Source organism: Pristiophorus japonicus, chromosome 31, assembly GCF_044704955.1.
Source record: "Pristiophorus japonicus isolate sPriJap1 chromosome 31, sPriJap1.hap1, whole genome shotgun sequence".
Lineage (NCBI taxonomy): Eukaryota > Metazoa > Chordata > Chondrichthyes > Pristiophoridae > Pristiophorus > Pristiophorus japonicus.
The window spans coordinates 7,920,716-7,933,901 of NC_092007.1; the positions used below are offsets into that span (position 1 = coordinate 7,920,716).

Below are 13,186 nucleotides of genomic sequence, written 5' to 3' on the forward strand. Positions count from 1 at the left end.
AGGAATGTGGGACTGAATGGTCCTCTTCCTGTTCCTGTCTAACAGGCTCGAGGGGCTGAATGGGCCTCCTCCTGTTCCTGTGTAACAGGCTCGAGGGGCTGAATGGGCCTCCTCCTGTTCCTGTCTAACAGGCTCAAGGGGCTGAATGGGCCTCCTCCTGTTCCTGTGTAACAGGCTCGAGGGGCTGAATGGGCCTCCTCCTGTTCCTGTGTAACAGGCTCGAGGGACTGAATGGGCCTCCTCCTGTTCCTGTGTAACAGGCTCGAGGGACTGAATGGGCCTCCTCCTGTTCCTATGTCTGAACTAGACAAGCAATTAAAAACAGAACTTGCATTTATATAACGCCTTCCCTGATCACCAGTCATCTCAAAGCACTTCACAGCCCATGAAAAACTTTTGGAGTGTAGTCACTGTTGTAATGTGGGAATCTTGGCTGCCAACTTGCGCACAGTCAGCTCCCACAATAAGTGATAATGACTCAGATCATCTGTTTTTGTTATGTTGATTGAGGGATAAATATTGGCCCCAGGATACCGGGAAGAATAGAATAGACACAGCACAGGAGGATCCCACTGGGCCCCTCGAGCCCGTGCTGTGCCGGCTCTGTGACAAAGCGATCCAATCAGTCCCACTTCCCCCCTGCTCTTTCCCCACAGCCCCGGCACATTTCCCCCTTCCAGTATTTACCCAATTCCCTCCGTTTGAAAGTCACTATTGAACCTTCTCCGACCGACCTTTCAAGCAGCGCGTTCCCGATCACAACAACTCGCTGCGTACAAACATTCTCCTCATCTCCCCCTCGGGTTCTTTACCGATTATCATCAATCTGTGTTCCTCTGGTTACCCCACTCCTGCCCCGGGGAGCAGTTCCTCCTGATTTACTCCATCAAACCCCCTCGTGATTTTGAATGCCTCGATCAAATCTCCTCTCGACCTTCTCTGCTCCGAGGAGAACAACCCCAGCTTCTCCAGTCTCTCCCCGTCACTGAAGTCCCACATCCCCGGGACCATTCTGGTCAATCCCCCTCCGTACCCTCTCTAAGGCCTTCACATCCTTCCTAAAGTGCGGGGCCCAGCAGAGGACGAAACTGTGTTTTATAATACCAGATCATCTGTTTTTGTTATGTTGGTTGAGGGATAAATATTGGCCCCAGGACACCGGGGAGAACTCCTCCTGCTCTTCTTTGAAATAGTGCCATGGGACCTTTTACATCCACCTGAGAGGGCAGACGGGCCTCGGTTTGACGTCTCATCCGAAAGACGGCACCTCCGACAGTGCGGCGCTCCCTCAGTACTGCCCCTCCGACAGTGCGGCGCTCCCTCAGTACTGCCCCTCCGACAGTGCGGCGCTCCCTCAGTACTGCCCCTCCGACAGTGCGGCGCTCCCTCAGTACTGCCCCTCCGACAGTGCGGCGCTCCCTCAGTACTGCCCCTCCAACAGTGCGGCGCTCCCTCAGTACTGCCTCTCCGAAATTGCGGCACTTCCTCAGTACTGCCCCTCCAACAGTGCGGCGCTCCCTCAGTACAGCCCCTCCGACAGTGCGGCGCTCCCTCAGCACTGCCTCTCCGACAGTGCGGCGCTCCCTCAGTACTGCCCCTCCGACAGTGCGGCGCTCCCTCAGTACAGCCCCTCCGACATTGCGGCGCTCCCTCAGCACTGCCTCTCCGACAGTGCAGAGCTCCCTCAGCACTGCCTCTCCGACAGTGCAGAGCTCCCTCAGTACTGCCCCTCCGACAGTGCGGCGCTCCCTCAGCACTGCCCCTCCGACAGTGCAGCGCTCCCTCAGTACTGCCCCTCCGACAGTGCGGCACTCCCTCAGTACTGCCCCTCCGACAGAGCAGCACTCCCTCAGCACAGCCCCTCCGACAGTGCGGCACTCCCTCAGCGCTGCCCCTCCGACAGTGTGGTGCTCCCTCAGCACTGCACTGGGCGTGTCAGCCTGGATTACATGCTCAAGTCCCTGGAGTGGGACTTGAACCCACAACCTGCTGACTCAGGGGCGAGGGAGTGTTACCCATGAGCCACGGCTGACACTTAATATTTAAAGCAAGGTTTAGGTGCTTTGGCCAGGCGAGATCTTGAATATGAATCGAATTGGGAATGAAAGCGAGGTAACGATGCATGGAACGCTGGAAGTTCGCTCTCCCGAGGACTGATACCTGTTGGAACCTACGCATCTCCCGTTGCCCGGTGTAATGTATGCACCTGCGAGTATGCTCACGGTTTGGTGGCGCTGTTGAGTGGGAGTGGCTTAGCAGTCACGTGATGTCCACAAGACTCTATAAAACCCCGGCCAGTTGGGTTCGGGGGAATCCACGATGGGGCAGGCGGTTGTGAGCCTGGTGGATGAACCGGTAACGTGTAACGTGATAGTTAAACCTTTTGTTAATAAACCAACTCGTACTTCATAGCAATGTGTTGCTATGAATTCTTAAGCAAAGAACCCATGAAGCAAATACATCACACCCGCATTGACGTGTCCCTTCTGATCACCTGGGCAAAGGCTGAGGGTTTACAGCAACAAATGTGCGATGGAAGAGCACTCAACTTGACCTCCTGTTAGTCCCTCCCCTCCCCTCCGTTACTCAGACAATCCTCGTGTGTTAAACGCGACCCTCTGTAAACTTGAGGTCGTCCAAAGTTCTGCTGCTCCGTTTCCCAACTCACACCAACGCTTGTTCACCCATCACATCAGAACATAAGAAATAGGAGCAGGAGTCGGCCATTCGGCCCCTCGAGCCTGCTCCGCCATTCAATAAGATCATGACTGATCCGATCAGCGACTCAGCTCCACTTCCCTACCCAATCCCCATATCCCTTGATTCCCTTAATATCCAAAAATCAGCCTTGAATATACTCAACGACTGAGCCTCCACAGGCCTATGGGGCAGAGAATTCCAAAGGTTCACCCCCCTCTGAGTGAAGAAATTCCTCCTCATCTCAGTCCGCAATGGCCGACCCCTTATCCTGAGACTGTGTGACCCCTGGTTCGAGGTCACGAGGCAATTATTCGGGCTGGAGGGCCACCGAACAAGTTTTGGAGAGCTGTCGAGGACAGCCCACCAATGTTCCACCAATCGCGCGGTCCCGTGCGGGACGGTCCCCAGCTCCTGCCGCCGGAGACGATACTGCGCATGTGCGGCTAATTATGGGTCCGGACCGCGCGGCAAATTTAAAGGGACCGCGCGCAAAACACAAATTGGAGAGAACATTACATAAATGTCAACATTGCGTAAACGTAATCTCAGAGTGTGGTCAGATGCTGTCTTACAAACCCATCTCCGCAGGTCGGGGCTGTAAGTAGAGCTGGAGCGCTGGGCCCTGGAACATCCTGGGTCGCCCCAACCTGTGTGGGAACACCACCGCGGGTCAGGCTATAGATAGAGCTGGAGAGAGTCACTGCAGCTTCCAGCACGAGCCGACACAAATATGCGACAGGCTTCGAGGTGGGCAACTGGGCGACATCATCAGGACCCAGGGCACCGTTTGGAGCGTGGGCAGGAGCATCGGCGGGGGCCCTGGTACAGCACAGGAGCGGGAAGGTCGGGGCGGACTCGCGATGAGTGATCGGGGCGGAGGAGCGGCGAGAGATCAGGGGCAGAAGAGCGGCGGGAGATCGGGGCGGAGGAGCGGCGAGGGATCGGGGGCAGAGGTGCGGCGAGAGATCGGGGCGGAGGAGCGGCGAGAGATCGGGGGCAGAAGAGCGGCGGGAGATCGGGGCGGAGGAGCGGCGAGGGATCGGGGGCAGAGGTGCGGCGAGAGATCGGGGCGGAGGAGGGGCGAGAGATCGGGGCGGAGGAGCGGCGAGGGATCGGGGGCGGAGGAGCGGCGAGAGATCGGGGCGGAGGAGGGGCGAGAGATCGGGGCGGAGGAGCGGCGAGAGATCGGGGGCGGAGGAGCGGCGAGGGATCGGGGGCGGAGGAGCGGCGAGAGATCGGGGCGGAGGAGGGGCGAGAGATCGGGGCGGAGGGGCGGCGAGAGATCGGGGCGGAGGAGCGGCGAGGGATCGGGGGCGGAGGAGCGGCGAGAGATCGGGGCGGAGGAGGGGCGAGAGATCGGGGCGGAGGGGCGGCGAGAGATCGGGGCGGAGGAGCGGCGAGAGATCGGGGCGGAGGAGGGGCGAGGGATCGGGGGCGGAGGAGCGGCGAGAGATCGGGGCGGAGGAGCGGCGAGAGATCGGGGCGGAGGAGGGGCGAGGGATCGGGGGCGGAGGAGCGGCGAGAGATCGGGGCGGAGGAGCGGCGAGAGATCGGGGCGGAGGAGCGGCGAGAGATCAGGGGCAGAAGAGCGGCGGGAGATCGGGGGCGGAGGAGCGGCGAGGGATCGGGGGCGGAGGAGCGGCGAGAGATCGGGGCGGAGGAGCGGCGAGGGATCGGGGGCGGAGGAGCGGCGAGAGATCGGGGCGGAGGAGCGGCGGGAGATCGGGGCGGAGGAGCGGCGAGGGATCGGGGGCGGAGGAGCGGCGAGAGATCGGGGGCGGAGGAGCGGCGGGAGATCGGGGCGGAGGAGCGGCGAGGGATCGGGGGCGGAGGAGCGGCGAGAGATCGGGGCGGAGGAGCAGCGAGAGATCGGGGGCGGAGGAGCGGCGAGAGATCGGGGCGGAGGAGCGGCGAGAGATCGGGGGCGGAGGAGCGGCGAGAGATCGGGGCGGAGGAGCGGCGAGAGATCGGGGCGGAGGAGCAGAGAGATCAGGGGCGGAGGAGCGGCGAGAGATCGGGGGCGCAGGAGCGGCGAGAGATCGGGGGCGGAGAAGCGGCGAGAGATCGGGGCGGAGGAGCGGCGAGAGATCGGGGCGGAGGAGCGGCGAGAGATCGGGGCGGAGCAGCGGCGAGAGATCGGGGCGGAGGAGCGGCGAGAGATCGGGGGCGGAGGAGCGGCGAGAGATCGGGGCGGAGGAGCGGCGAGAGATCGGGGGCGGAGGAGCGGCGAGAGATCGGGGGCGGAGCAGCGGCGAGAGATCGGGGCGGAGGAGCGGCGAGAGATCGGGGCGGAGGAGCGGCGAGAGATCGGGGGCGGAGGAGCGGCGAGAGATCGGGGCGGAGGAGCGGCGAGAGATCGGGGGCGGAGGAGCGGCGAGAGATCGGGGCGGAGGAGCGGCGAGAGATCGGGGCGGAGGAGCGGCGAGAGATCGGGGGCGGAGGAGCGGCGAGAGATCGGGGGCGGAGGAGCGGCGAGAGATCGGGGCGGAGGAGCGGCGAATGAGGGTACGGGGCCCAGAAGAGGCGAGGGCCCAGGGGCAGCACGGGTCCAGCCCACACTGTGTGCGATATGTGCGCGCACTGGGCCCGTGCAGCAGAGCAGGTCTCCAGTCGTCCTGGTTAACCCTTGCCACTGGACCGAGACCTCGCTCTGTCAAGCCCCATGTGATGGCTGGTGTGCAACGGTCACCCCACGTTAAAACAATCCACCCACAGGCATCTTCCACCCTTCAATTGGAGTTCAGGACTGGAACATCGGGTCCTTTATTGAAACATTTGTGAACTCATGTGGAAGCAAGTCATCCTCGTTTGAGGGATCACCCACGATGGTGACATACACAACATCTATTGGATACTGCTTTGACAAAGGAATTGAATGTAATATCTCCAAGTTTGCAGATGACACTAAGCTGGGTGGTGGTGTGAGCTGTGAGGAGGATGCTAAGAGGCTGCAGGGTGACCTGGACAGGTTAGGTGAGTGGGCAAATGCATGGCAAATGCAGTATAATGTGGATAAATGTGAGGTTATCCACTTTGGTGGCAAAAACAGGAAGGCAGAATATTATCTGAATGGTGACAGATTAGGAAAAGGGGAGGTGCAACGAGACCTGGGTGTCTTGGTACATCAGTCATTGAAAGTTGGCATGCAGGTCCAGCAGGCGGTGAAGAAGGCAAATGGTATGTTGGCCTTCATAGTGAGAGGATTTGAGTACAGGAGCAGGGAGGTCTTACTGCAGTTGTACAGGGCCTTGGTGAGGCCACACCTTGAATATTGTGTACAGTTTTGGTCTCCTAAACTGAGGAAGGACATTCTTGCTATTGAGGGAGTGCAGCGAAGGTTCACCAGACTGATTCCCGGGATGGCAGGACTGACATATGAAGAAAGACTGGATCGACTGGGCTTATATTCACTGGAGTTTAGAAGAATGAGAGGGGATCTCATGGAAACATATAAAATTCTGACGGGTTTAGACAGGTTAGATGCAGGAAGAATGTTCCCGATGTTGGGGAAGTCCAGAACCAGGGGTCACAGTCTAAGGATAAGGGGTAAGCCATTTAGGACCGAGATGAGGAGAAACTTCTTCACTCAGAGAATTGTGAGCCTGTGGAATTCTCTGCCACAGAAAGTTGTTGAGGCCAATTCACTAAATATATTCAAAAGGGAGTTAGATGTGGCCCTTCCGGCTAAAGGAATCAGGGGGTATGGAGAGAAAGCAGGAGTGGGGTACTGAAGTTGCATGATCAGCCATGATCATATTGAATGGCGGTTCAGGCTCGAAGGGCCGAATGGCCTACTCCTGCACCTAGTTTCTGTTTCTATGTTGCTATGAAATGAATCAAAGCTAAAAGTTGAATATGTTATGGTATCTTTTAGTCGCTGTAAATCAGTGCTGTGAGATAGAACTGTCCCCTCTTTAGAGCCTGTGTCAGCGTCAAATCCCCACCTCAGTCATCCTTATGTCGCTCTGCAAAGATGACTGATGCCAGATGAGAACCCCCCTGCCGTCGTACTCTGGGTACCGGGAGAGGGAAGATGCATCGGGAAAAGAGTTGTGGAGATGAGCAGCCACGACCCCACTCTAAACTGGATAGGGCATGTTCCAGTACACAGTGCATTCTGGGTACGGACGTCCGCCATCGGGGCCCAGAATCACAGAACGGATCTTTTTAAGATCGGGCCAGGGAGAATCGCTGTTGTGAATTATTAAGCTGAATGAAGTATTTCCATGGTTTTTGCTTGGCTGCAGTTCGGGTCTGTCTCTGAAGTGAAAGTGGATAGACGAATGTGCAGCTCGAACTCAGGCTCACGTTCTATTTCTGTCCCGTCCAGCGGGCCGGATGGAATGAGCTGGCCGGTCGGATATGTCCCGCCGGACGTATTTTGCCCACCGCTGATCTCGACACTCCAGCCCGGGGGGAAACATCCTCCCTGCATCTACCCTGTCAAACCCCTCAGAATCTTGCATGATTCAATAAGATCACCTCTCATTCTTCTAAACTCCAGAGAGTATGAGCCCATTCTACACAATCTCTCATCATAAGGCAGCCCCTCTCATCCCAGGAATCAGTCTGGTGAATCTCCGTTGCACCGTCTCCAAGGCAAGTATATCCTTCCTCAGATAAGGAGACCAGAACTGTGCGCAGTACTCCAGGTGTGGTCTCACCAAGGCCCTGTACAGTTGTAGCAGGACTTCCTTACTGTTATACTCCAACCCCTTTGCAATAAAGGTCAACATGCCATTTGCCTTCCGTATTAGCTTGCTGTACCTGCATGCTCACTTGCTGTGTTTCTTGCACAAGGTCACCCAAATCTCCCTGAGCACCAACATGGAAAAGTTTCTCACCATTTTGTTTTTCTGTTCTTCCACCAAAGTGGATAACCTCACATTTCCCCACATTAAACTGTATCTGCCGCCTGACTGCCCACTCACTTAGTCTGTCTCTATCCCTTTGTGGACGCTTTGTGTTCTCCTCACAGCTTACTGTCCCACCGAGCTTTGTATCATCAGCAAACCTGGATACATTACACTCGGTCCCGTCATCTAGGTCATTAATATAGATTGTAAATAGCTGAGGCCCCAGCACTGATCCCTGCAGTACCTCACTATTTACAGCCTGAAAGTGACCCATTTATCCCTTCCGTTGCTCGCTACATTGGCTCCCATTCCGGCCACACCTCAATTTAAAAATTCTCATGCTTGTTTTCAAATCCCTCCATGGCCTCCTCGCCCATTCCCTATCTCTGTAACCTCATCCAGCCCCTACACCCCTCCTTATCTCTGTAACCCCCTCCAGCCGCTACACCCCTCCTTATCTCTGTAACCGCCTCCAGCCCCTACACCCCTCCTTATCTCTGTAACCTCCTCCAGCCCCTACACCCCTCCCTATCTCTGTAACCTCCTCCAGCCCCTACACCCCTCCTTATCTCTGTAACCTCCTCCAGCCCCTACACCCCTCCCTATCTCTGTAACCTCCTCCAGTCCCTACACCCCTCCCTATCTCTGTAATCTCATCCAGCCCCTACACCCATCCTTATCTCTGTAACCCCCTCCAGCCGTTACACCTGTCCTTATCTCTGTAACCTCCTCCAGCCCCTACACCCCTCCTTATCTCTGTAACCTCCTCCAGCCCCTACACCCCTCCTTATCTCTGTAACCTCCTCCAGCCCCTACGCCCCTCCCTATCTCTGTAACCCCCTCCAGCCCCTACACCCCGCCCTATCTCTGTAACCTCCTCCAGCTCCTACACCCTTCCCTATCTCTGTAACCCCCTCCAGCCCCTACACCCCTCCCTATCTCTGTAACCTCCTCCAGGCCCTACTCCCCTCCCTATCTCTGTAACCTCCTCCAGCCCCGACACCCCTCCCTATCTCTGTAACCTCCTCTAGCCCCTACACCCCTCCCTCTCTCTGTAACCTCCTCCAGCCCCTACACCCCTCCCTATCACTGTAACCTCCTCCAGCACCACAATCTTCCCCCGAAATGTCTGAGCTCCTCCAATTCCTCCAAATCTGTTAGAGTTTTTTGCGGTTGTAAAAAGCAGAATAAATCAGGGGGAACCAGCGGGTGTATTTGGATTTTCAGAATGCGTTCGATAAGGTGCCACACAAGAGGTTATTAATCAGAATTTTGGCTCATGGGATTGGGGCTAATATATTGCATGAATTGAGGATTGGTTAACGGATAGGAAACAGAGAGTTGGAATATACGGTCATTTTCGGGTTAGCAGGCTGTAATCATCATAGGCAGTCCCTCGGAGTCGAGGAAGACTTGCTTCCACTCTAAAAGTGAGTTCTCAGGTGACTGAACAGTCCAATACGAGAACCACAGTCCCTGTCACAGGTGGGACAGACAGTGGTTGAGGGAAGGGGAGGGTGGGACTGGTTTGCCGCACGCTCCTTCCGCTGCCTGCGCTTGGTTTCTGCACGCTCTCGGCGACGAGACTCGAGGTGCTCAGCGCCCTCCCGGATGCACTTCCTCCACTTAGGGCGGACTGGTCTTTGGCCAGGGACTCCCAGGTATTGGTGGGGATGTTGCACTTTATCAGGGAGGCTTTGAGGGTGTCCCTTGTAACATTTCCTCTGCCCACCTGGGGCTCGCTTGCCGTGAAGGAGTTCCAAGTAGAGCGCTTGCTTTGGGAGTCTCCTGTCAGGGCCATGCGGACAATGTGGCCCTGCCCAGCGGAGCTGGTCGAGTGTGGTCAGTGCTTCGATGCTGGGGATGTTGGCCTGGTCGAGGACGCTAACGTTGGTGCGTCTGTCCTCCCGGGGGATTTGCAGGATCTTGCGGAGACATCGTTGGTGGTATTTCTCCAGCGACTTGAGGTGTCTACTGTACACGGTCCATGTCTCTGAGCCATACAGGAGGGTGGGTATCACCACAGCCCTGTCGACCATGAGCTTGGTGGCGGATTTGAGGGCCCGGTTTTTGAACACTCTCTTCCTCAGCCGGCCGAAGGCTGCACTGGCACACTGGAGGCGGTGTTGGATCTCGTCGCCAATGTCTACTCTTGTTGATAGTAGGCTCCCGAGGTATGGAACGTGGTCCATGTTGTCGTGGATTTTGATGACCTGGGGGCAGTGCCGTGTACTGTAACTAGTGGTGTGCCGCAAGGATTGGTGCTTGGGCCCCAGCTATTCACAATCTAGATCAATGATTTGGATGAGGGGACCAAATGTAATATATGCCGATGATACAAAGGTGGGTGGGAATGTACATTGTGAGGAGGATGCAAAGAGGCTTCAAGGGGATATAGAGAGGCTGAGTGAATGGGCAAGAACAAGGCAAATGGAATATAATGTGGAGAAATGTGAAGTTGCCCACTTTGGTAGGAAAAATAGAAAAACAGTGTTTTTTAAATAGCGAGAGATTGTGAAATGTTGGTGTTTAGAGTGACCTGGGTGTCCTTGTACACGAATCACTGAAAGTTAACATGCAGGTACAGCAAGCAATTAAGAAAGCAAATGGCATGTTGGCCTTTATTGCAAGAGGATTTGAGTATAAGAGTAAAGACGTCTTACTCCAGTTATACAGGGCCCTGGTGAGACCACACTTGGAGTACTATGTACAGTTTGGGTCTTCTTACCTAAGGAAGGATATACTTGCCATAGAGGGAGTGCAGCGAAGGTTCACCAGACTGATTCCTGGGATGGGGAGATTGTCCTATGAGGAGAGATTGAGCAGACCAGGCTTACATTCTCTGGAGTTTAGAAGAATGAGAGATGATCTCATTGAAACACAATAAATTCTAACTGGGCTTGACAGGGTAGATGCAGGGAGGGTGTTTCCCCCCCGGGGCTGGGGAGTCTAGAACCAGGGGTCACACAGTCTCAGGATAAGGGGTTGGCCATTGAGGACTGAGATGAGAAGGAATTTATTCACTCAGAGGGGGGTGAATCTTTGGAATTCTCTGCCCCCGAGGGCAGTGGAGGCTCGGTCGTTGAGTATATTCAAGGCTGGGATCGAGAGATTTTTGGATATTAAGGGATATGGGAATCGGGCGGGAAAGTGGAGTTGAGGTCAAAGATCAGCCATGATCGTATTGAATGGTGGAGCAGGCTCGAGGGGCCGAATGGCCGACTCCTGCTCCTAATTCTTATGTTCTTATGTGCTGGACTCTCGCGCATGCCCCGATTTCCATCGCTCCACCATCGGTGGCCGTGCCTTCAGCCGCCTGGGCCCCAAGCTCTGGAACTCCCTCCCTAAACCTCTCCACCTCTCTCTCTTCTCCTTGAAGTCGCTCCTTAAAATGGAACTCATCACTAAGATTTTGGTTAGCTGCACTAATACCTACGTTTGCGGCTCGATGTTAAATTTTGTTTTATAACACTCCTGTGAAGCACGTTGCCATGTTTTATGACGTTAAAGGTGCTATATAAATAAAAGTTGTTGTAGTTGCATCAAAATCATTGCAACTTTGGAAACAGAGACCTGTGTCAGATCAAAGGCGAAATCATAATGTCCGCGGGAACAAGGATTTCAGCACAGGAGGAGGCCATTCAGCCCATCGTGTCTATACTGGCTCTTTGCTTCATCAATCCCCAAACTAATCCCACTGCCCCGCTCACTCCCCACAGCCCTGTATCAATCCCCAAACTAATCGCACTGCTCCACCCTCTCCCCATAGCCCTGTATCAATTCCCAAACTAATCCCACTGACCCGCTCTCTCCCCATAGCCCTGAATCAATCCCAGACTAATCCCACTGCCCCGCTCTCTCCCCATACCCCTGTATCAATCCCAAACTAATCCCACTGCCCCACTCTCTCCCCATAGCCCTGTATCAATCCCAAACTAATCCCACTGCCCCGCTATCTCCCCATAGCCCTGTATCAATCCCAAACTAATCCCACTGCCCCGATCTCTCCCAATAGCCCCGTCCCAATCTCAAACTAATCCCATTGCCCCGCACTCTCCCCATACCCCTGTATCAATCGCAAACTAATCCCACTGCCCCGCTCTCTCCCCATAGCTCTGTATCAATCCTGAAACTAATCCCACTGCTCCACTCTCTCCCCATAGCCCTGTATCAATCCCAAACTAATCCCACTGCCCCGCTCTCTCCCCATAGCCCGGTATCAATCCCAAACTAATCCCACTGCCCCACTCTCTCCCCATAGCCCTGTATCAATCCCAAACTAATCCCACTGCCCCGCTCTCTCCCCATAGCCCTGTATCAATTCCAAACTAATCCCAATGCCCCGCTCTCTCCCAATAGCCCCGTCCCAATCCCAAACTAATCCCATTGCCCCGCACTCTTCCCATAGCCCTGTATCAATCCCAAACTAATCCCACTGCCCCACTCGCTCTTTAGCCCTGTATCAGTCCCAAACTAATCCCACTGCCCCGCTCTGTCCCCAAAGCCCTGTATCAATCCCAAACTAATCCCACTGCCCCGCTCTCTACCCACAGCCCTATATCAATCCCAAGCTAATTCCACTGCCCCACTCTCTCCCCATAGCCCTGTATCAATCCCAAACTAATTCCACTGCCCCGCTCACTCCCCATAGCCCTGTATTAATCCCAAACTAATCCCACTGCCCCGCTCACTCCCCACAGCTCTGTATCAATCGCAAACTAATCCTACTTCCCTGCTCTCTCCCCATAGCCCGGTATCAATCCCAAACTAATCCCACTGCCCCTCTCTCTCCCCATAGTCCTGTATCAATTCCAAACTAATCCCACTGCCCCGCTCTCTCCCCATAGCCCTGTATCAATCCCAAACTAATCCCACTGCCCAACTCTCTCCCCATAGCCCCGTCTCAATCCCAAACTAATCCCATTGCCCCGCTCTCTCCTCATAGCCCTGTATCAATCCCAAACTAATCCCACTGCCCCACTCTCTCTATAGCCCTGTATCAATCCCAAACTAATCCCACTGCCCCGCTCTCTCCCCATAGCCCTGTATCAATCCCAAACTAATCCCACTGCCCCGCTCTCTCCCGATAGCCCTGTATCAATCCCAAACTAATCCCACTGCCCCGCTCTCTCCCAATAGCCCCGTCCCAATCCCAAACTAATCCCATTGCCCCGCACTCTTCCCATAGCCCTGTATCAATCCCAAACTAATCCCACTGCCCCACTCTCGCTATAGCCCTGTGTCAATCCCAAACTAATCCCACTGCCCCGCTCTCTCCCCAAAGCCCAGTATCAATCCAAAACTAATCCCACTGCCCCGCTCTCTACCCATAGCCCTATATTAATCCCAAGCTAATTCCACTGCCCCACTCTCTCCCCATAGCCCTGTATCAATCCCCAAACTAATCCCACTGCACCGCTCACTCCCCATAGCTGTGTATCAATCCCAAACTAATCCGACTGCCCTGCTCTCTCCCCATAGCCCGGTATCAATCCCAAACTAATCCCACTGCCCCGCTCTCTCCCCATAGCCCTGTATCAATCCCAAACTAATTCCACTGCCCCGCTCACTCCCCATAGCCCTGCATCAATCCCCAAACTAATCCCACTGCACCGCTCACTCCCCATAGC

General features: G+C 55.5%; 1 protein-coding gene across 1 annotated transcript in view; it reads left to right on the plus strand.

Moving 5' to 3' along the window:
- Positions 1 to 2,319: 2,319 nt before the first annotated feature.
- Positions 2,320 to 13,186, plus strand: part of LOC139240326 (trypsin-like) — a 222,584-nt gene continuing 211,717 nt past the window's right edge. Inside the window, exon 1 of the mRNA XM_070868799.1 lies at positions 2,320 to 2,355. Within this exon, the coding sequence (XP_070724900.1) occupies positions 2,320 to 2,355 (36 nt within the window). The remainder of the gene's footprint in view (positions 2,356 to 13,186) is intronic.